The sequence below is a fragment of the Phalacrocorax aristotelis genome, chromosome 1 (genome assembly GCF_949628215.1).
Source record: "Phalacrocorax aristotelis chromosome 1, bGulAri2.1, whole genome shotgun sequence".
Classification (NCBI taxonomy): Eukaryota; Metazoa; Chordata; class Aves; order Suliformes; family Phalacrocoracidae; genus Phalacrocorax; species Phalacrocorax aristotelis.
In genome coordinates this window covers 204,623,995-204,647,304 of record NC_134276.1, presented here as the reverse complement: position 1 = coordinate 204,647,304, position 23,310 = coordinate 204,623,995, and the positions used below count along the sequence as shown (strand labels likewise).

The following is a 23,310-nucleotide window of genomic DNA, read 5'->3' as shown; positions in this document are numbered from 1 at the left end:
AAGGGACCTTTAGAGGCCACCTAGCCCAACCCCCCTGCACTGAGCAGGGACATCTTCAACTAGATCAGGTTGCTCAGAGCCCTGTCCAACCTGACCTTGAATGTTTCCAGGGATGGGGCATCTGCCACCTCTCTGGGTAACCTGTCCCAGTGTTTCACCACCGTCATCGTAAAAGTATTTCTTCATTATATCCAGTCTAAATCTGCCCTCCTTTAGTTTAAAACCATTAATCCTTGTCCTGTCACAACAGACCCTGCTAAAGAGGTTGCCCCCATCCTTCCTATAGTCCCCCTTCAAGTACTGGAAGGCCACAATAAGGTCTCCCCGCAGCCTTCTCTTCTCCAGGCTGAACAGCCCCAACTCTCTCAGCCTGTCCTCATAGGAGAGGTGTTCCAGCCCTCGGACCATTTTTGTGGCCTCCTCTGGACCCGCTCCAACAGGTCCATGTCCTTGCTGTGCTGAGGGCTCCAGAGCTGGACGCAGCACTGCAGGTGGGGTCTCACCAGAGCGGAGCAGAGGGTCAGGTAAAGGTAAACCTGACAAGTACAAGATTACTTGCAGAAATAGGTGAAAATGTTCAGGCTTACGGGACTGGGTCAAGCTAGACTCAAACTAGGCCAGTTTAAGTGTTTTCTGTGTAGGCACCATCTGTGGCTAGCTTCTTCCTCCAGCCTTGGGGCATTACCCAGTTAAATGTGGGGAATTTTCCTCCTCAGCAGGTAAAATACTTGGAGGGGACAGTTCCTTGTTGGGTAAGCCTGGGTAATTACTGTCTATGCCATGATAACGAAAAGGTGTTGTATTAATGAAACTGAAACCCTTTCTCTAAGGCATATATGATAGTCAACCACCTGTAGAACAGTCAACTTCTGGCCATAAAGACATTTAAGTAGTAATTAAACATTATGACACACAAACTGAAAATTTTGCCATCATTATGGCTTTGTTACATACCATTTGCAGGGGGAGGTATCTTAAAACTAAACTCAAATATAAACTTTCTTGACCAATGTCAGTTTGGTACCAACTCACTATTTAATTGACTGTTAACAAGTTCTCCAAGATATGACTGCTATACAGATATTTTATCTTCCTGTTAATTGGTAATTATGCATTGGCAGGAAAAACAGTGTTTCTTTCCAATTATTCCAGAACTCAGTGATTATTTAAACTTTGCTAATTAGCAGCAGAGGGCTGGTACATCTTCTGGGCAAATTGTATTTGATAATCCCTATTAAAATTACATGGCAGTAGTTGACTTGTAGCAAACAAACAAAAAAAAAAGTGGCAGTTCAAAGGGTATTAGATACAGCACAAGGCAAATGGGGGCCTATTAAAATTTCCCCAACTGTTCTAATGAGAATGCCGAGGGTCATTTCTTCCTAGTTTACCATCTGTTTGGTTTCTGGCAAATATCTCTGGTGTGAAGGGAGGGTCCTGGAGCCCATTTGGCTTGTCACAAAGTAAAGCAGGGATCTACAGCAATTTCAGTAAGTTACAAAACTGCACTTCAAGAGTGGTAGCATATACATAGCTGAAAACTTTTATTTAAGAGTTGGCATTTACCAGTTATTCCTTACTTTTTAAAGCTGTGAACAAGCTTTGCCACAGCGAGGCAAAGACTGAGCAGGAGGGATCAATTTTATAGGCTCACCTAACAATAAAAATCCAACAGTTGGCCTTTTTCCATCTCACAAAGTTAGTGGGGGATATTTTCCCTTTATCTGTCAAAATCTGAAAGCAAAACATTACCTCAGAACCATCAGTGTTTGAGCATAAACTGATGCTAAAACCAAGCCTCTGAGGGCTCAAAACCACATGCCCCATCCAGGAGCGGCGGGAGCTTCGTGTGCCTCCAATGCTCTATCCAGACCAATGCACCAGCAGAGCTAGGGAGCACAACCAGAGCATTTTTTGCAGTACTCTCTTGGCGACAACACTGTGGATGCCCTTCAGCCACCCAGGCACCCGCTTTGCCCTTCTTCCTCTGGGGATGAAACCAGCAGCATCACCAATGACATCCACCTACATTCAATCTGCCCTAAGACTGCTTTTATCCTTTTCCACAGTTCCCAACTCATACAGAACCAGATCAAAATGATCCTTCATCTATAAATTGAAAGGGGTTTTTGGCTTTGGTCTGCTATGCAAACACGTATGTAACCAAAATACCGTGCAGAGGATTATGTGAAGGCTGCCTTAATCCTGTCAAAAGGAAATATAGTAATTTAAAAAGAAAAGAGTATAAGATAAGATGTAATGCCAAGAAAATTATTTCTGGTGATTGCTCTTCCCAGGATTTCCTCTAGGAAATTTATTATTCACCACATTTTAAGGAATATTTGTAACTATTAATATTTTAAATCCCAGAGACTCAGTGTATTACAGTAGGTATGATCACCTTCATGGTATAGAAAAAAAGAATTGCAAAAGAGGAAAGACTGCAAGATGATCTTCCATATTCTATCTTTTGCTTTCTAGCAGATGCAATTCCCCTGTTCAGGCACTAAAATGTTTCCAGGTAACATCACTCTCATAGCTTCTTGCAAAGTAGCCCACAGAGTTAAACAAAACCTAAAATTCACCAGCAGTTTACGACCTCACAGTAGAAAGGAGACATCTGTTTTAAAGGATAGTAAATAACAAGTTGTATAAGCCTACACACAAAATAAACCAAAAATTTTCTGTTAGCCAATTAGACCCATGGCAATAATTTCCAGTGTGATGAGAGCTTTGAATCCACTGTCTCTACCATAATAGAACCTATGGACTTTCAAAAGGACCTTTCAATTTAGGTTGAAAGGTTAATGAATATACAATTATTATAATGAAACTACTTGTTTATTCTGCATTTATTAAAAGGTAAATGCCAGTGGAATAGTTATGATTTTGCATAAAACTGGGGGGGGGGGGGCTTAATTATAAAGGCTTACATTTTCCGCTGTAGTTTGTAAGAAACTAATTATGCCAAACTTAAATTTTAAATAATTTGTCATGTATGCATGATGTGAAAATCTACTGGAGAGCCAGAAAGCTTTGGGAAGAGTCCGAATGCATGGAGATGCACTATGACTGGCAGGTCAAAGGCAGGCTTTGATGTGCACAGCCCAGCATGTCTGTCTGCTCAACCAGCCTGTCAGCCAGGACGATCCCGTGTAATGAGACAGATTCAGGTCCTCAGCACACAGCACTTCTTATCGCTGCTGAGGGATTACGCTGTAATCTTCTCCTTTAATTGCAGAAATGGTACTGTGTTTCTTGCTTTCCAGTGCACATGGCTTTGGAGGAGCTGAGCTGGATCTTCCTACTTATCCCAAGTTACAGGCTGGTACCCCTACCACCCACCAAACTCATTTGCAAGACATCATTCCCATCAAACCCTCCACCACATTTGTAACTTTCTAACATGTTTTTTTAGTACTTCTGTCTCTCACTTTTCTTCCACATATTCAGAATAAGTCAAGGAGTGAGAGCACCTAAATAACCACATGTAAATCCTGGCTGTATGGGAGGGTATCCTTGGTGGGCTGATAAACCCCAGAGCATGGCCAGCAGATGCCCCAAGCTATCAAAAAGATGTCAAATGCTGACAATGACCCTAAGAATGAAAAGCAGAAGAAGCAAAGGACACAGGGGGTTGCAGAGATCCCGTGGGAGTCCAAAACGCATCTCCAGGAAATGGGCTGTGAATGACACTGTGGGGTATTAGTGTGGCTTGAGAAAGGGGGAGATGAAGAGCGGGATTACTCTTCAGCCTTCAGCAGGCAATGCTGAAGGATGTGGAAATGAGTCCCAGGTATGCACTGCACTTGTCAGGAAAGGAGAGTGGAAATGATACTGGAGGGATGCAACTTAGGGTATCATTGTATAATGGGCTATTACAAAGCTATTCTTCAAAGCTCAATTTAAGTATTATTCTTTGCTAAAGGATCCTCACAGCGTGCTTAGTGAGGTTTCAAGTACACATTTATGTTTTATCCCAGTTCTAATTTTAGCTTTACAGTTTTAGTTTTAACTTTATCTGAACGCAGACGATGGTTCAGCCTGGGACAAAAGAAGACTCTTTACAACCACTATTAAGTTTAATCCCCTAAAGCTCACTCATTTCTCCCTAAAAATGTTAGGTTTCCCAATAAAAATTTCAGCAAGTTTCATGTCTCTAACATTCCACAAAGGAAACCAGGAACTATTTCTTTGGCTACATGATACATACTGAAAAAGAAAGAAAACATAACCCTTAGAATTAACTCTGTTATCACTAACATATTTTATCTTTTTTCTTCTTCTTGACATGTTTAACTAGCTGTGATAACTGAAAATGATTATGTCTCCATGAAGTGACCTCCTAAACTGGGTAACTAAAAGATGGTTGTAGCCACAATACAGTAACTTATGGCACAAAAGACAGATATGTTTATGTTGGGAAGACTTCATATTGTCGGGGCAGACTGGAAGATTATGATAATCTAGCGTGACACCCTATGTGTTGCAGACAAGAGCATTTCAATGGTAATATTGCAAGGGAGAAAAAAATATTCTTCCCTGCTTCATAGGCAACCACTATCAACACAATTTCAGAATATTGCTATCTTCAGGTTTTAAAGGCCCAGTTTTGCCCCCCCATCTATTCCATGATAAACCACATAAATCTTTGAATGGAGTTCTCTGAACCTGACATAGTCCTTGACATTTTTAAAGCAATAATTTCCAGCAAGCTAAATCTAACCTGAATGGCACTACTTGTGAAAAGGAGGAGCACCTTCTTTGCTAAACGGAAATGATGACACAACAGATGGATCCAGGGTTTCTGAAGAAAGCACTTTATGTTTTATTCAGAAAACAAAACAATGCCATTCCCATCTACTATTTTATTAAACAATACACTAAATACTGTGGAGACTAGTCTCTTTTTCTACTGCAGATTGTAGATTTTTAAATATTGCTAATTTTTAAAACTACCAAATTATTTTAAAAAGTATATCATTCACATGTTAAATGATCTTTGAAAGAGGCCAGCCTTCTCATGTCTCACTGCGGAGTAGAGAACAGAAATGTTTGTGTAGTCCTCGTCCTGGGAATCATCAATACATCATTGAGTATTCATATAAAATTAAGTTTAAAAGCCATTGCCATTTTTCCTTCACTGTTTACATTTTACTGTGACTGCAAAGACACTGCACGAGAGCTCTTCTGAATCATTCAGATTGTTTTTTTTCAATCTATATGCAAGCTTAGGAGTTAGCAAAAAAAACCCCAGCAAAATTAGATTTTTATTTAAAATGTTGCATAACTAACAACCGTAACACAACTGGCCCTACAGTTTGCCTGCAGAAAGTTCAAAAGAAAGGTCATAGATGGCAGCAGTTTCTCTCTGACATGGATGGAGGCATGCTAGAGACAGAGCAGAAGGCCTCCCCTGGGCACGACGTTTGAGAATTCGTATTGACAAGCAAAATGAGGTAGCTCCAACCATGCGTGACTGCTTTTGCATCTCTTTGGCTTCTGTATTTTCCCAGCCTGTAGGCTTGGCTCTTGTTTTTGTCTACAGAATGCATGTGTCACCAGTTTAATCATTGGTTATCTTACCAGCAACTGAATGGTCAAAGTAGCACATCAAGAGGTAGAAAATGACCTTTGGCAAGTAAAAAAAGGCCACGTCTTTTTTCCTGTCAAACGTCTCACCTTAACATCTGACTCAGTGAGACATCCACCATACCAGCCCGGTTCTATAGATGAAGATATAAATCTAGCAAAAAATACAGACATACTTTGTAAATGCAGAAAGCTATTCATGATCTTAAAATTTTGCTTAATTTCCATTTTTAAATATTTAGATGTGATTAAACATGGCTTGTATACTTTGCCCAGTGAGCTTGCCGTACGGGGCCATGATCTCACCAATGACATGATACAAACACCTATTTTATGGCAGGAAAATAGCTTGCCAGTAACTTGAACATTCAAAAAAATTCACATTGATTCTCACTCCATCAGATCCTGTTCATCTTGTAACGAGTTCAGTGGGAGAGGAGAAACTACAGTATTACCTCTTCCAGAAAAGTGGATCTTTCGGTGCATTTTATGTAAAACATGAAATACCTGCAGCAGCTGCACTCTTCCCTTTGAAAGACCGAGCAAAAGGTTTGCAGTCAATCGGTGGGACTATGCACAGAAGCAAAGTCCTTCTCAAATTATTCCTCAGTATGGTTTTAAATATTGTGCTATTTATGTTGCATTATTTCATTTACCAGCCAAAGTATGTCTGCTGTATGACATTTACAGGCCCAGGACACTTGAGTTTCACACGCATTATAACAGAGATAATTACTACGAAAGATTATTGTGAAGAAAGTACTGAAATTTAACCCTAACAGACAAATGAACATTTCAACATGCTGCTGCAAATGCATTGCAGCTGGTGTCCCATACAACTGGTACCTATTTCTGTACCTTCACTTCAGGTTGCTTGTTAGGGTTCACTGAGTTCCTCCAGTTGGAGGAACAAAATTCTTAGAATTATTTGTAAGGATATAAAAAATTCTACCAAATAACAAACTGCAGAAGATATAGCTGTAGATTATTTGCACAAATTTAGAAAAGACTTTTCAAAAGCACTTGTCCTTATCACAGCTGGCTTGGCTGTTATTGCTGAATGCAACAGCAGAACTTGAAATATACAATAATTCTGCAAAACCTGTCCTACCCCTTTTACTACAATTCTGGTTATAATTGGTTATATAAAATACCTTAACCACTGGTTTTAAGGAATTCACCATTGTTAAGTGAATGGAAAAAGAAGGTTGACATAAGCTCAAAGGAATCTGTTTTTCAGCCCAAGAACAGTTAGATGCCTTTGACTGAATGCTTTAGTTTATACTGAATGTCACACCATTTAGAACTGGCTATTTTAATCAATTTTGTTGCTGAGGCTTTTCTCTCTTAAAATTCATATAATTCAGTATACCAATACCAGGCTGACCAAAGACAAGAAAGTGGAGGAGGAAATAAAAGCTGTCTAAAAGCCACCACTGCCTTAACTCGTTGACTTCCACTGACTTCCATGTATTGTTGATTACTCAGCATAAATTAACCTGTTTCAATAACTGTGTTCTTATTGATGTCCTCTGTACAACCAAGTATTCATTACCCTGGGTTGCAGAACTTAAATTACACTGGACTTACCAAATCCAAAAGCACTGGAACCACCAACGCTCTGGGAAGCCTGCACACTGGTAGAGGTGTAGAGCCCAGTTACCAGTAAGCCATCAAAGAAGGTACTTGTTGAAATAGTCACTGAAATTAGAGAATAAAATACCTGTAATCATTTATAAGCAGTACATAAGATCCTATATACTATACAGGAGATCCTATACAAGAGTAGACTGTTGCACTTGAGTGAGATCCCATCATTCAGTACAGTGAATTCCTCTGAATTCCCCTAATACATTTGATACTTCAGTGACTTGAAATTGGCTTTCCCATGTAATTTCCCCAAACAACCTGTTCAGTGTTCAAGATGTGTGTGCCAAGTTTCAATTTGTGCCTGTAGAACTTCCTCAGGGTTTACTTAAAGAAAATGGACTGTTTTCGAGGTAAACAACTGCCATTTATTGGTGTTTGACTCAGCTTCTATTCCTAAATGAATCATAAGCCATGTACCAGACACAAATTGAGCATTACAACAGGATCTGAAACAAACATCAAAAAGGTGGTCATGGCCATCTCTGCTTGGGAAGATGCCTTTGCTAGAAGCACAAAACTATGCTATACACTAAATGCACAATGAATTAGTCAACAGTAGCATTGAAATATATGGCTTGTGAGTAATTGTCAGTACATTAGAACATAGTAAAAGTGGTGAAATAACCAGGATTATGCTATTGTCCTTTCTGGACTTGAACAGAGTGCTAGGTTATGGTCATCATCCATTGTTGCTGTACGCTTCTACGGGAGAACTTATCTTGGGCCGCATATCTCCGGGACACAGGGCTCTACCCACCCTGGGGACAGTGATGCACAGACATCAATGTGATGGATACAAAATGTCCGTTTATTTAGCTGGGTCACACGCGTATATAGCTCTTGCGCTTCCTGTTCCTGCCACTCCTACGGGGAGGAGTCTACCTTTCCGTCACATCCCGTGATCTTCCGGTCGCCGATCCCTGTCTATTCCCCTACAATCCATATTACAGTATTATACACTTAAGTTATATGGGCAGCTGGGTCATTACAGATTATATGTATTTAAACAACTCATTAATGTATTTTTAAGAGATTCTTAGATGTTAACAGTAAAGTGATAATCCAAATAGTGACTACAAATAACACTGAAATCTATATATTCTCTATTAGAATTGACAAATCTTATAATATTTATTTACTTCTTACAAACACTAATTCTCACATTTTTACTTTGGTGTCTTTCAGATTGTATCACTGTATGCTTATCATCAGCTTCAGTGGTCCTACCTTGGAAAGACCTAAATTATTAAGTGACAGGTTTAGGTTTCTCCCATTATATAAATGCAATATCCTCTATGGCTGGAATGACTTCTTTAATCCTACAGCTGCATGAAACCTTCTTTGCTCCATAATAATCTCCTGTCCATTTTTTTAATTTAATATTCTAACATTAGGTTGTATACCTCTGAATTAAAAATCATAACTAGGAAATTTTGTAAAAAATGAATGAATTAGCTTTACAATGAGGTAAATTTTCTTCTCTTTCTCTCCTCACCTTTGTCTGTCTAATATCATCCTTTTTTACATCTAATGTCTGTCTAATATAATCCTTTTCTACAATCTTTGCCCATATTTATTTAAATGTGGATAAACTGCATTGCAAATCTATGGCTTACCATATACAACTTTTTTTTTTCTTTTTTTTAAACTGCATTATGAAGAGCAAAGAACCTGCAAGGAGATCCACACAAAAATATCTCCCTGCTGAAGAAGAGTCTCAATACCTGTAGTCTCATACACTGAAGATTAATCAAGGCCTTAGTTACCACACTGGTTCTGTTTTCATACTTTAATCCTCTTTTCCACCCTCTTCACACATAGAGATCCGTGCTTGACAGGGATTGCTGATAAACTCTGATCTCTCCTGCATCATGTTCCACCTCCTCATATTTGCTCTCCCTTGCTGGAAACATCATGAGCCAGTGACTGGCCATGGAACTGAAGCAAGGTACTGCAAGGTGACTACTGGTACATTCACCGGTGATACACATTCAGCCCTGAAACAGTTGGGGTTTTTTTTTAATCCCAACAGTCATTCTTTGTTTCATCTGGGGTACACATTGGCTTAAACTTACTATGAAATATCTAAAGAACATGCAAACTTTGACAGTGGCTTAATCTGTTCTGTGCAGAGGAGCAATATTTACATGTTTAATTAATTCTTCAACTCTTTAATCATCTTCCTTTCTTTGATTATTCAATAGTATACTGAATAATTCCTAAATCCAACTTTTCTACTCCCACGGCTCCAAGTTTCAGTGTTTTGCAATAGACATTTCCCTGAATACAGCCGCAGGTTCAGAGTCATATGCTCAATTTTTAAGAGGAAGCTGCTTCTGGGATATATCTTAAAAGAACAGCAAAAGAGACAAGGTTTTTTAAAAATAAAATAAGAATTATGGAGAGAAAAAGAAAATCAAAAAAGCAACCAATGAATACTTCCTGCATTTGATGATGAAATAACGAGTAACGCAGAACCTTTTCTTCCCTTTGTGCTTTTAAAACAACAAAGAGGCAAAACATATGTTGAAAAAATATGCCTATGTGTTATTTTTGAAGACTTGGCAAAACAGTCAGTGAAAAGCATTGATAGAAGGGCACTGGGCCAGTACTGTGCTGCCATTTTTTTTCCCTGTGGGGAAGCATCTTATTCTTTACTGAATAGGATATAATGCAAAATCCTACTGTGAACAGGTGACCAGTTTCTCTCTGGGAAAGAAGTGATATTTTACAATGCCTGTATTTGATTTTGGACATATTTGTGTGATTGTCAACCCTCGTTTTACATGAGCATGTAATAGATGAATTTTTATTGTTGAAAAATTTCCAACACAGTATGGCTCCCTCATTAAGCCTCTGGGAAACTGCACAATGCCTCTAGCACATTTTTTTAAAAACAGAGCACTGGGCTGTTATTATACACGTGTCATACATTTCAGAATAATTTCATAGTTCTTCAAGAGGAAAAAAATTAATCATGACATTCTCAGTGATTATTTTTTTCTCTATCCAGTGGTGAAATACATCAAATCCCCATAAAATAGAAGAAAACACACACCATGCCAAGTGTTAATGACCAAGAACAGGAAAGCTGTGCTAATGGACAGCCCAGCAACAGGACTGTGATTTTTTGCTGGGACTAGGGCTGGTTACTGATGGCTCTCAGCTTCCCCTTCCAATAAGAATCTTCCAAGAGCCCCTCTGCCAGGCTTTGTGTCTGCCTTTACACTGGCTCATGCCATATGCAATTGATGCCAAAGATCCAAAGCTTCAGGAGTGAGGGCTGAAGCCAAGACCCACCTGAACCTTGGAAAACATCTGGAGGGGCACAGCTGCATGTAGCACCCAGGGCTGGGCAGGAAAGGGGGGCCCTGGCACAGACCCACCACCTGCCCCGCGGCAACCAATGGGCAACACAGCAGTGAATCTCATCTACAACAAGTCTAACCAGGCTCTGCTCCATCCTCCGCAACACCCTTCCCTGGGAGGAGAATTTGGGTGAGCGAAGAAGGGAGGAGTCCTTCCCAGCCCTGAGGACTGCTCAGCTGGGCAGGTGGGATACGGGACCCTGCCACCCCCCACAGAGCAGCACCCCATGGCCAGCCCTTCTGGATGCTGCACTGGGGCAAGTGGGGAGCCCCGGCTTACCTTGTGTCACCCCTCATGCTGGGGGTGGTAAGGTAGCTTGTGAGACAGCCTGTGGGAGAAGGGAGGCCATGGCACAGTAAGTAGGAAACCCTCAGCTGCATTGAAATAGTCGAGCGAGAGGGACTGAGAACTTCTTCCCAAGAAACGCAGGAGGGCTGCACTGGGAACAACCTACTGATCAGGCAACAGCATGTTGCAAATATTACAGCTACTTTAAAAGTTGCCTAACATTTCTTTCTATTTTCAGTTCCTGAGATCTTTGACAATTTTTACACTCTTGGTTTTTTTTGGTTTAGGGTTTCTTTTTTTCATACTGTCTGCCTCAGACTGATTTAATTATTTAAGGAAGAAGGAATTTCAGTCAAAACACTTCATTCATTTCTGAGATGAGGTTAAAGGAACATGTTGTGTTGCCCTGGCTGAAAAATTCCAGTGTTTTTTGCTTTCAACAGCTCTTCCACTCTGAAGTGTGAGAGCTGTCCACCAAGTTTGGACAAATTTTATTATGTGTGTGTATATATAGACACACAAAAATAAAATAATAAAAAAAAAAAACCAACAGAGTTCACACATACTCAACAGAGATTTTAATTTTTAGCAACTAAATATTTCCGGGGATTCTGTCCTCGTTTAGCACTCTTAGAGCACTCTCTGACAAATAGAGCTTACTGAAAAAAGTCCCATGAACTATGTTTTAGGCCAGCTATACCACTTTCCTGAGCAGAAGTGCTTCACGGAGATATCAGTCCTGATTATGCTTTGATCTGGGAAGTTTCTCAGTGTTTCAAAGCAGGAAGTCATGTCTGCTGGTTGGAAGGGAATGGATCTTAGTCAAGTGTCTAAGCCTTCTGATGAGAAAACATCAGTCCAGCAGAATCTCAATTCTCAAAAAGCTGCAAAATGTGCAAAATGTCACAAAAATGAAGTTGCTCCTAAAATTTGACCAACACCACCCCAATGACTTAAAACGAGGAGACACAGAAGCAGATCTGAGGGCAAGGGGACAGTGAGTGAACTGGGATGGGGAAGGTAGTGACACTGAAACCAATACAATGAATAGGGGAAGAGAGACTTTTTGGAGAAGAACTGGGAAGCAATGGGGAAGAGGAGGCTACCCTGGGCAAAGCAGCAGATAGAAGGTGATGGAAAGGAGGAGACAGGATGTACAGCTGGGAACCCTGGAGGAGATATTCAGTACAAGGGACTCGCACAGTGACCAGGGAGAGAGACTAGGTGCAAAAGCACCTGTAAAAGACAACAGCAAAGTTTGGGTCATCCTCACATGCTGATTGACATCCAGATAGCAACCCACTATGATCTCTTACTCCACCTTCTGAATCAAGTGAACAGTGTTTCCATGACGGATGTGAAACCTTCCTCTCCACAAATCATGACAATATGAATAAATGTGTTAGGTGGATAACTTTGTAAAAGCCTAGGAAATGGCTCCATGATAAAAATTGTATCAGGGCTGGGAAATACCACAGAAGTAGCCTCCAAAGCCACTTTGCCCTACCCTTCTTTCTGTACAATGGTTGTGGACCCATAAACCTTTTTGAAACAACTGTATTTCTGAGAACCATCAGTTCAGTTCAGTTCCCATCCTGTCCCGTCCCATCTCTGCCCCCCAAAAAAACAAATGTGGAGAGTTGCTGGCTGCAGCTCCCTGCACGCTTAGCGCGTGCACACTGTTGTGCTCGCCTCGAGTCACTACAGAGACCGGCTAAGCGAGCAGGCAGGCTGGCTTCATCCTGCCAATGCCATGCATCTCCAGGGAGCTTTGGTGTTATTTCCTTGTGGAACAGAGGGGATGTGGCAGCCTCTCTTCAGAGACGATTCACGCTTCCCAGGACAGGTTTTTGTGAGAGCCCGGGAGTTGATGCCTCCCATGGGATGACGCTGGGAGCTGACACACCTCAAGGAGGAGGAAGCGGGTTGGGAAGAAGGACAATGGCAAGGATGCTGCTGAAGGTGGAGGTAGCAGCATAACAGAAAAATAGGTTTTGAACTGTAGTTATTTTCAGATATTTCTGAGAAACTCATGCTATTCTTATGAACATCATTTTCACTGTTTCCAGTGTTACATGCTACGTACAATATATACAATGTTATAGAAATCCATTAATCTGTGTAAGTAATTGCATAAAATTTACCTTATGTTCTCTTGAAGGACTGATTTACCCTCTGAAAAGACAACTGCATTTTGACTGATACTCGAAATAGTCAAAGCAGTACAGTTCCCGCATCTAAACTGTAAAGGCAGAAAAACTGCCAGGTGGACGAAGAGGATCATCTCAGGAGATACTTGCCACTGACAGGTCTTACCAAATCTGGCTGCTCTTCAGCATCAGGTAAATATCACCAAGAGTGCTGATATATACAAAAATTCCATGGAATTTACAGCTGCTGTTGATGACACCAAGTCAAAAAACTTAATGTAGAGATACAGCTATGACACATGAAACAGCAGTAGAGATTTAACAGAGTTCAAGAAATGATTAATAAAGGCAAAAATCTTTTAAGCCCTATATACTGTTTATGTGAGTCAAGACAAATAATGACAGTGTAAAAGTGCACTTTTGTATACCATGGAGAAAATAGCAGATAAGTTTGGTACATGAAATGGGTACATTTGCACAGACAGCAAACTTCCCAAAATGAGATTTTCCTGCATCAAAGCAAGGACAGGCATTTTTTTAGGTTCTTCTCAAGTTTGAAGCCAGTTCCTTGTAATACCATAACATTGCATCATTGCACACCTGAGCCATAGCTGGAAACCTTCCTTTTAGGACACAAATTACTTATACTGAAGTCATTTGGGGTTTTTTTTGCTTGACTCCTCAAAAAATATATCAGTCTCTAAGCAATGCAAGTCAGGTGTTCAACAGCACTGGTCAGAGAGGCCTATGTTCCTTCACAGCATTATAGCTTTCACAGGAGACTGCTAGAAGAAATGGAGACTAACATCAAATACAGCAAAGGCTATTAACATCACACTACATTCAGAGCCAGCAAAGCTTAACACTCCTTAAAACAGCCAGCAGTGGGAATGCAATGCAAAGACAGTGGACTTGGGACCACCCAAGCTCACATGCTTGTGTGCAAACACTGACTTCCCTTATACAGCTCAGAAGATCAGGAAGAACTCACTCCTGAATAAATTCGCCCAGGACACCAGCACAGAGACAGTCCATCCTCTGAGTCTCATTTTCTGTTGCCTCATCGTAAAATACTGAGTCTGGTTAAAGTCTACCCATGTTATTCCTGTAGACACTGGGCACACGGCATGCCAGGAGGATGACAACAGGCACACCAGGGCTAATACATCTTCTCCTAAACATCATCTCTGACTAGCAGCTGGAAGTGGTCACAGCTACTGTTCAAAAACACCTGGTATATAGTGTGCTCGTGCCAGAATTCTCACCTGTACATTCTCTTCGCAGCCGAGAGAGAGACCAGCTCATTGCAGTAGGCAGAGCAGAGACACCTCTGCCATTGCCACCACACCACCAGAACTGGTGAGAGGTCACCCCTCAATAGGATCTCACGCTGCCCCAGCACCATCCTTGCTGGCCCAGAGATGGAGCTGGGATGGGGGACCAAACAGCAGACCAGCGAGCACAAGGAGCTCCAGCAGGGGCAAGTGCCATGGCCGTCTGGATCTCAGCATCTCTTGGCCAACATGACCTGATCAAAAGCCTGCACTGGGCCCCTTCTGTTCTGAATTTTCCCCCTCTGGCTTTGCCCACGTAGGCTTTAAAAATAGACATGAAGTGGTGTCCCCAGAGTAGATTTCTGGACTCATTACCTGCAGTCCCAGCAAGTTGGGAAGGGTTTGTGGAAAAGCTGAACCAACACATGGAAGATGTTCTTCATTCCTTCCCAAACTGGTCCCCTCTTTTAGGCAATGGTGTCCTTATGCTACCATCATGCAACACCAAATGTAAGTGGCCCAAGTGTAAAACCATCCTGGCAGGTAGTGTTGTCTTACAGGGCACAGATAATACTAAGCCCAAATCCTTAAAATACCCCATCACCCCTGAAATGCCAACTACAGGTGAAATCACTAGTAAGAAGAGAATAAGTGTTGATGCTTTATTTAAAGGTGCACTGTTTAGACACCACAGTGACAGGCAATCTATAAATACCCAAAGAGAGTTTTAGAGGTATGCATCCAAAATAGTGTGCTGATAAATGTATTTGTAAATTAATGGTGGAGTGCCTGTTGTTACAAGAATACAGAAACTGTATACACTTAATTGCACGCAGAACATTATTAGTAAAAAAGAAGGAATTTTTAAGAAATAGTAACATACATGTTGACATCAAACTAACATTTGCTGCTCACAGAAACATTTTGCTTCCAGAAGAAACCAAAATCCAGGAATTCATAGTTATGCAGCAATTTCAAGGGCAAATGTCAGACAGACACCCAAGAACTGTGTGAATTGCAGGTCTACACCTCATCCAGCAAAAACAAAAGCAGAAAATCCATGGGATTCTTAATCATACTGGGTTTGATTTTCCTTAGGTAGGCTGGAGAAAACAAAAATTAAAGACATTTCAGCATGGTTGAACACACAGACATGGGCAAATGACAGCTCTCTTACAACTGAAAATGTTCTCACTTGAGTAATGGTTTTCTAAAGCCCACACCAAAGCACTAGACTCAAAACAGCACATTGGTGAACTTTTCTTGCAGGAAGACTGATGGCACGTTGAACAGCACAGTCTCTACGCTGTGATGCCTTCACCAGTAACTCCATTTACCAATAGCTCTTGGGAGGAGGGAAGTTAAAAAGTACAAGTTTTGAACCTTGCTCTAGACGGCATAAAATCAGATCTGGTGTTGCTTTGCGTTACAGTACTAGTTTCAGTGGTTCTGCCCCATGCTCCATCAAATCTCTTTGTCTCCATAGCTTTTCAGTTCCTTTCCTAAATTGGTAATGAGCAGCAGAGAACTGAAAATAGATTGCAGATGTGTGGCAAGATGTCAGTAATATGATATACAGAGACATCATTTGTCATTGATGCAGAGAGTAGCCTATCAGCCTTGTAAAAGAACCATTTGCAGAGACACTACTTATAACATCTTTTTGAAAGTCCGTAACAAGACAGTGATAATGACATCAGCAGCAATATAACCAAGGTTTATTCTTATATTCCTAAACTACAAAGGATTGGTCACATTTTTTAATAAGCTCTGAGATGCTTCAGAGCCTGCATCTCACTAAAATTGAACAGTCCAATGCTTAGATCTGTGAACAGACTCAGCCACCTAAAACAGGTGCATGATTCCAAAATTAGACCCAAGAGCTTGACTTCTCATGCATCAAAATCTGTAACTTAAACATGTTTCTGACCATACCCAAAGCCACCGGAAACTTGGCCACGTTGAGCAGCGAAGTACTTCATTCCAGCTGGCATCACCAAACATGCTGGCACAGCCCAGAGACCTGACAGAGGAGGGTTAGGACCGGCCCCTGTCATAGCAGCCTGCTTCCTGATCAACAGATGGGTAATTAAGGCTCTCATCTACGTTAGAGTATTCAAACCTGAATTTCCCAAGCAAGTATCCCAAAATGTTTTCAACCCCAGTGTCTGTGTGTCCCGGCCACTGTCTCTCAGCTGCAGGCACTGCATTTGTACGGGTAAAGTGATACCAGATAGCACGGAGAGGGACTTGTTCTCTGTTCCCGTGGCTGGGGCAGCCTTCTTGGAAGGAGGAGATGAAGGTTTCAGTCAGTGGCCCAGTGAATATGTGCTACTGCTATATAAAGCTCCTGGGAACATCATAACTATTTATGTCACCCCATTTAGCCTGTAAATCTCACCCTAAAGTTGATGTCTAAAACAGGCCAGATGAATCACACTCAAGAAATGCCTGATTGTCCCCACTGATAATAAAGGGAGCCTAGACTGTAAAGCTCAGCTGTAGAAGTCAACACTGAAGATGTCCAAACTGAGGTGAATCCCACCAAAAGCCACACAAAGATAATAACTTAATTATCCAGCTTCTATTTAGATGTTCAACTATTACCCACATCAGAGGGAGCTGAGCAGGAATTAAACATCCCGGCACCCAGAGCTCACCCAAGGACATTAGAGGCAATGACTATCTTTATCTTCTTTCTTGTGCCATGCCAAATATATCATTAGCAACTTAGCGAGCACTGTTGTAGTACCGAGAAGCTCCAAAGGATATCAAGAAATGTCTGTTGCTCCATTTGTTAACTCACAGAGCCCTGAACAGCATAAACTAATTTTAAGCTATGCCTCTAAAAATGGTGCCTAGCAGAAGCCGCCAACAGTCAAAATTCAACTGCTGAATTATATTGCATACTATAGCCAAAACAAGAATGATCACTATTTCCTACAATGAATAATGAGGATGGCCACTTATAGTTTCAGTTTATGTAACACAAACCCAATCATGTAATTTGTTAAATTTCACCTCTGTGCAACAAAATATTTTTAGTACAAGAGTTAGTAGCATAACATAACAGCTGGCAACATATGCTTTAACAGTATGTACATGATGGTTAGACTTAAAAGATAGTGAAACATGTTTTGCCAGTCATAGTATATTATTTCTTTTATCCAAATCCCCAGAAGCAGATGGGAAGAGTACCAGGGTCATTCCTAGACCTCACCAGCTACAAAGGGTATGAAGCAAGCCTGGTTGCTGCTCTATGTTGGAACAGTTTTGTGTACTTACTCAGCAACGGCCAACCTTATTAAGTTTGAAATTCGAATTTTGTCATGGTTCTATGAAATACACCAACATAAGGTTTTTCTTAAAAACAGATTAAAAATTATTGTGATTACCCTTATATTACGCTAAGTCTGAGAATATTGACCTCCATTTGGAAGCCTAACCTTATTTTTCATGCCTTTCAAGTTTATGTGAGGTTGCCTGTTTGATACCCATACATGAAAATTTCATATTTTTGGCTGTGCTCTCAGTAAATTATTTAGAAGGTCTGAATATTTCTGTAGTGTTCAGATTTTCAGGAGACTTTGGTAGATCCTTTTATTCTGCTGTCTTCAAAAGACAAACAACTACTCAATACCCAACTAACAGTAGCATTAAAAAATAAAATGAAGGCTGGCTTGGAAGAGAGTATCATTATCTACTGGAAGTTTGTTGTTATAATAGTATTATCTAAATATTTGCAAGAGCTTTTGTCTTAATTTTAGCTACAGAAGCACACCAACTAAAACCAGGCTGTTGAACATGTTTATCTCAGGCTAAAAACCAAATCCTCTTATAGACACATACATTATGATTATGATAAGCAAATATAGTGAAGTGTATGAGTTTGAGTGATACTGGAGAACAGGAAAACATCTTCAAATCAAAATACACACATGCAGGGTTCTTCCATAACGGCTCATCTGGAATGTAAAATATAGCCCTAGATAAATATAAGACAATAGGTCTAGCTTTTCCTAAACATCCTGAAAGAAACGTCCTACAGCTTGTATCCTCCAAATACATTTTTACAGATTAAAAAACAATAAAACAGGCTAGCTTCTTCCTTGCTTTAGAACTTCTTTAATTTGCCCTAGAAACATGTTGAGACCTTAAACACAGCCCACTGAAGGCCTGCTTGTTACTCTCAAAGTATTTAAATAATGTTTATCCAAGTCTTAATGTACTGCAAGTATATTGGTACATTATAAAATTTAATACCTGCTTTCCAGCACCAGTGCAAGTGTGACAGTGGTTGCAAATGCACGCAACCTGTGTTGACTACTTTCAAAAGCTTTCAACACTGGATTCTTTTAACATGTTCTAGAGAGCAGAAATTCTGAATTGCTGAGCATCTTTAGCTAGTGTGAAGTACAAGAGTTCAGATGCTAAAATTCACTTCGGCTGCTTAAAGACAAGTGCCTCTTGGGGCACTCAGAGGAGAACACAGGAAGGCAGCAGGTACAGCACAAGCCAAGTGACAAGTGACAAGTGGCAAGCTCCCACCCGTGTGGACTGGCAGGCAGGAGCCAGGGATGCTGTACACTATTACAAACAGCACTTCTTACATATGTATTTAGGTAACTGAACTATCCCATTGAGCTGGCCAAAAGTCCCTTTCAGCCTAGCTGTCCTGACCAGAGCCAGCTGCAGATGCTTTGAGAGTACAGGAAATGGGGTGTGCAGTGAATGAGCCCCATATCCCCTCTGCGTAAGCTCTCATTTCTAGGTGCGCTGAGTTGTGGCATATAATAATCATCAGTGAACCATTAAGTGCTCATTTAAATAATTGTATTTGTACTTTTACAGCTTCAGGTGGCAAGGAGCTCCATGATTTAATGATATAATCTGTGAAGTTGTTTTCCCTTTATTTTTTAAGTTGTCTTTTCTGTAAATTCTTGCATTTTAAGTAACGGTGAAACATTTTTGCTTTACTAACAGCATTCATTTTCCCACTTGAGCAAACTAAAGTAAGTTTCCCGAAACACAGGGAGGCGTTTCTCCTCTCTCATTACCTACTTTTTCTATGAGTTTTCCAAGCAGAGCCAATCAGATCTGCCCATAACCCTGAAATCTGGGCATATCATTGTACTGCACACCCAGTGGCAAAATGATGCTGGCCATTTTACTCTTCAGTCCTTTCCCAGTAATTCCTAAGGTTCAATTTGACCTTTTTTTTTGACTCATGCTTAGCATTGAGATGATATATTTTGAGATTCACTCCTAATATCCTGTCCCACCCATTCTGCACTATTTTTCCTTGTGTTTCTACAGACACACACCCCCCCCCCCACTTCTTTTTAATAGTAACACAGTTAGCCTTATATTTGACTACTTCGAACAGGATGGTATATGATGTTGTTACCTTGCTGTTAAGCCCCCATGATCATTTTGACCACTGTTAACTTCAGGCATCAAGTCATGACAATGACAATTCTGCATCCACCTCAGGCCTCCCTCCTTGCAGTAGATTCCTTGTGTGGTATAATTCGGGTGGAGGCTGGCATACTCTTATAGTTTAGATCATGAACAAGAGTGAGCAATAAAGTTTCTGACTCCATTTATTTTTAAAATATTTGTGCTTGTCTTCCTTAAACCAGAGCTTAACATGATTGCTTAATGGACTGCAGTAATAAGAGACCTTAAATAACCTGGTGCTTTGCAGTCTAAGTCATTAGCAATCCAATATAGCAGCTGCACATTGGACACGCAGATTTTTTATTTAAATACCAGACTGGGGATTCATCTGCCTGGACATAAGTGTGCAGAACATCATCCTCGTCACCTAAACTGCTCGCCCTAGAGTCCTTTCTATACAAGAGATCTACCCAGCAGAGTCAGCAGTATCTGTGTCGCAGCCTGTCCAGCCCCAAAGTAGATACCGAGTCAGGTTCTGGGAGAGCTGGCTATAGCTCCCTGGGGAGCAAGGGGCTGAGAGTGCACAAGAGTCCTGATTAGAACGGTGAAAGTAAAGCAAATGAGTACAGAAAAAAAAAGACTGAAATGCACTGAGAATTGTCGAGTACCATGAGCAGAAGGAGTAGGACCAAAATACATGATGCTGTTTATTATGGGAACAGGGCACAAGGGTTTAAAAATGAGATTTCATTTTGTATGTGTGATTCATGCAACAAAATAATTCTGCTTAAGCACAGTCCCTTATTTAGTTAGTGCAGAATGCTATTATTAAAAAAAAGCTAGACAACCCACAACTATAAATTGGAACAAAAGTACAAAATAGCCTAGAGATTGACTGACATTTTAAGTTAAAGTAGACAGGATAGAGCAAATGAGGATTCATATGGGAAAAATATAGTAGGGTTTATTGTAAATATAAAGTAGTATTTATACTGAATTCTGGCATAGGAATGATGACTGGGCTGTAACAAATGTTAATACAGTCCTTTGACCATACATGGTATATCAATATAGCAAGGTCTAATCAATGAAAAATCCTTATTTCTGAATGTTCAAACCAGAATAACATGGAAAAGAATCTGAAAAAATGTAAGAACATTCACTAGTCCCTTGACATTTAAAAAACACACCTAATGAAAATTGAGTCAAAGTAATGAAAACAATGTGCTTAAGAAAGAAATTCCTAAAATAAGAGCAATATTAAAGCTCAGTCTTATTTGTTTGTGTTGTCTTTATGGATATGTGGCTAAATGGGTCAGAGCCAGAGATGGTCACAGTAATAAAATACATATGCTTATCCTTTACATTGTAATTCTTTACGGTGTGGTTTGTAAAGGCTAAGCACGCCAAGTAATTGATGGCTACCTCACTAAGGGTTTGACTGCAGGTATATCATTCTATGGTGAGCGGTTTGCTCTTTTTGTTAGGTTTGTTATAATGGTGAGCTACTGAGCAAGAAAGACCGAGAGCTGGAACAGCAGGACTGCGGCAGGTTGTGATTAGGAAACATTTGGCAGGGCTCTGGGGGAAAATCCACAAAGTGCCTTCTCTCTATTTTGCTTGGGCAAAGAGTTGGATCTGAAGATAACAAGGGTCCCTTCCAGACCTCTGTTTCTAGACACTTCCTAACAGATGCTTTGCCACCTTTAAACGCTCACAAAAAATCTGAGCCCAACATTCTGATAAAGCAACAAGACATGCACACACAGAAAAAAAATAACTGCAGCACAACGACTTTTGTTGGATGAACTTGTCCTTATCATTCAGTTGCTTGTTAAATACTTTATATACACAGCTAATTCCCAAAGAGTCACTTTCTGTTGTTAAAAAAAAAAAAAAAAACAAACCAGAACAGGATGGTTCTTGTCCCTGGTGTGCACAACTATCCCAGATAATACCAGTACAAATTCCCCAAGCAACTAACAGATTTTTAACAAATCAGTTCATGTCCTCTTTCCATGCTGAAATTCTTTCTGCTCTGCATATCCCAGTGAAAGAGATAAGTATTCACAGACATGTCCCTGCTATGACTCATATCTTGTTAGAACAGAAACAGGCACTTGGCTCTCTGGAAAAAAAATCCCCCTGCCGCCTGCCTTCATTTGCTGCAAGCCTATGGCTCCCCATGTTGTGAGAGCTGTTGTGTCACAGAGGTCTTCATGTCCCACAGGAGACAATTACTAAGAAGTACCTCCAGAGTAACTGATGTTCCTCATATTATTATAGGAGGGTGGCAAGGGCTAAAACGGTAAATACGCTAACCCTAATGTTTCAATGTAGCCTTGATAGTTTCCATGCAAGGAATAAGCAGAGCAACTTCATGTCATAGTGATAGTGCTCAGAGCAGATACCCCTTAGGCAGGGACATGAGTCAGTTGGGTGGAATGGAGCTATGGCATACTCATATTTAAGGGCCTTGCTGCTGGGAGCATTAAACTTGTGCTCTTTGGCAGTAAAGGGTTTGAAGAGGACTGAGACAAATATGGCAGATGGGTAGGATATCATGTGGCATCTTCTGTTACTATGTGGCAAAGTGGCAAAGTTAGTCAACAGTCGGGCAAAGATCATGGACTGGACAAACACAACATAACACTGGGAATGCGGTTCAGTCCATAGAACCTGATCAGTCATTCTGTCCCCTGTTCTGTGGCATCTCTTCTGAATAACTTGGGTTATCAAATAAGCTCCCAGGGACACCAGCCACCCATAATAAGATAGGCTGTTACTGCAAGCATAGCTGGTCCACATCTTACCTAAATGTTTAAGCTTTCCTTCCAAGCCCCTGTTCCAGTGCAAAAATAAAGGCACTTCAATCAGCTTCTCGTCAGGGATTACTAAGGTCAAGGTAGAAGTGTCACCAATATGCAGTGACGGGTCTAAATCCCAACATCCCTTCCCTCAGAACAACTAGCAGGAGAAAATACTCCACTGTGTTATCACCAGCAGATGCCCATACTGGGAAGCAAATTCTGAGCAACTGGTGAGAAGAAACATGTGCCTGAATGTGGAAGAGAAACATCTACCATTCTGCCCAGTCCTGACTCACCAAGCAAGGTCATTCTGAATCTGTACTACCTTGAGTAAAATCAGAGAAACTTTCTACTTAGGTGACAACTCTACTTTGGTTTAACTGCAGATGTTTGAAGTTGGACTCTTTGAGCAGTCACGCCTTTTGAGAAAAAATGGCAGAAGTCTCTGGTTAATCTTTAATGTCTTCCTTGAATTTAATAATTAAAGCGCAGAGGAATGGCCAGACACCATTAAAAGTAGTCATGCCACTTCATACGTCATAAAGATCTATCTATAAAGGAATTAATTAGGTATTGATAAATATAAGTTACATGCATCTGGGAAACCATATATTCAATACTCTCTTGCACTTCAGTCTTTGAAATTCTACAGTTGATTCAAAGAATGACTCTGACATCTGTCTAATCCTCTCAGTGTTGCACATGGAAGAATGAGTAAGGAGAATCAGATAAGCAGAGGTTGGTACAGAAAGATATACCTCGAGTATATGAGTGTGG

At 40.6% G+C, this 23,310-nt stretch overlaps 1 protein-coding gene across 2 annotated transcripts in view; it reads right to left on the bottom strand.

Moving 5' to 3' along the window:
- The window catches only part of RELN (reelin), a 297,550-nt gene that overhangs the window by 241,428 nt on the left and 32,812 nt on the right, over nt 1-23,310 (bottom strand). For both annotated transcript variants that reach the window (XM_075081418.1, XM_075081419.1), the window contains exon 2: nt 7,183-7,293. In XM_075081418.1, the coding sequence (XP_074937519.1) occupies nt 7,183-7,293 (111 nt within the window). The remainder of the gene's footprint in view (nt 1-7,182; nt 7,294-23,310) is intronic.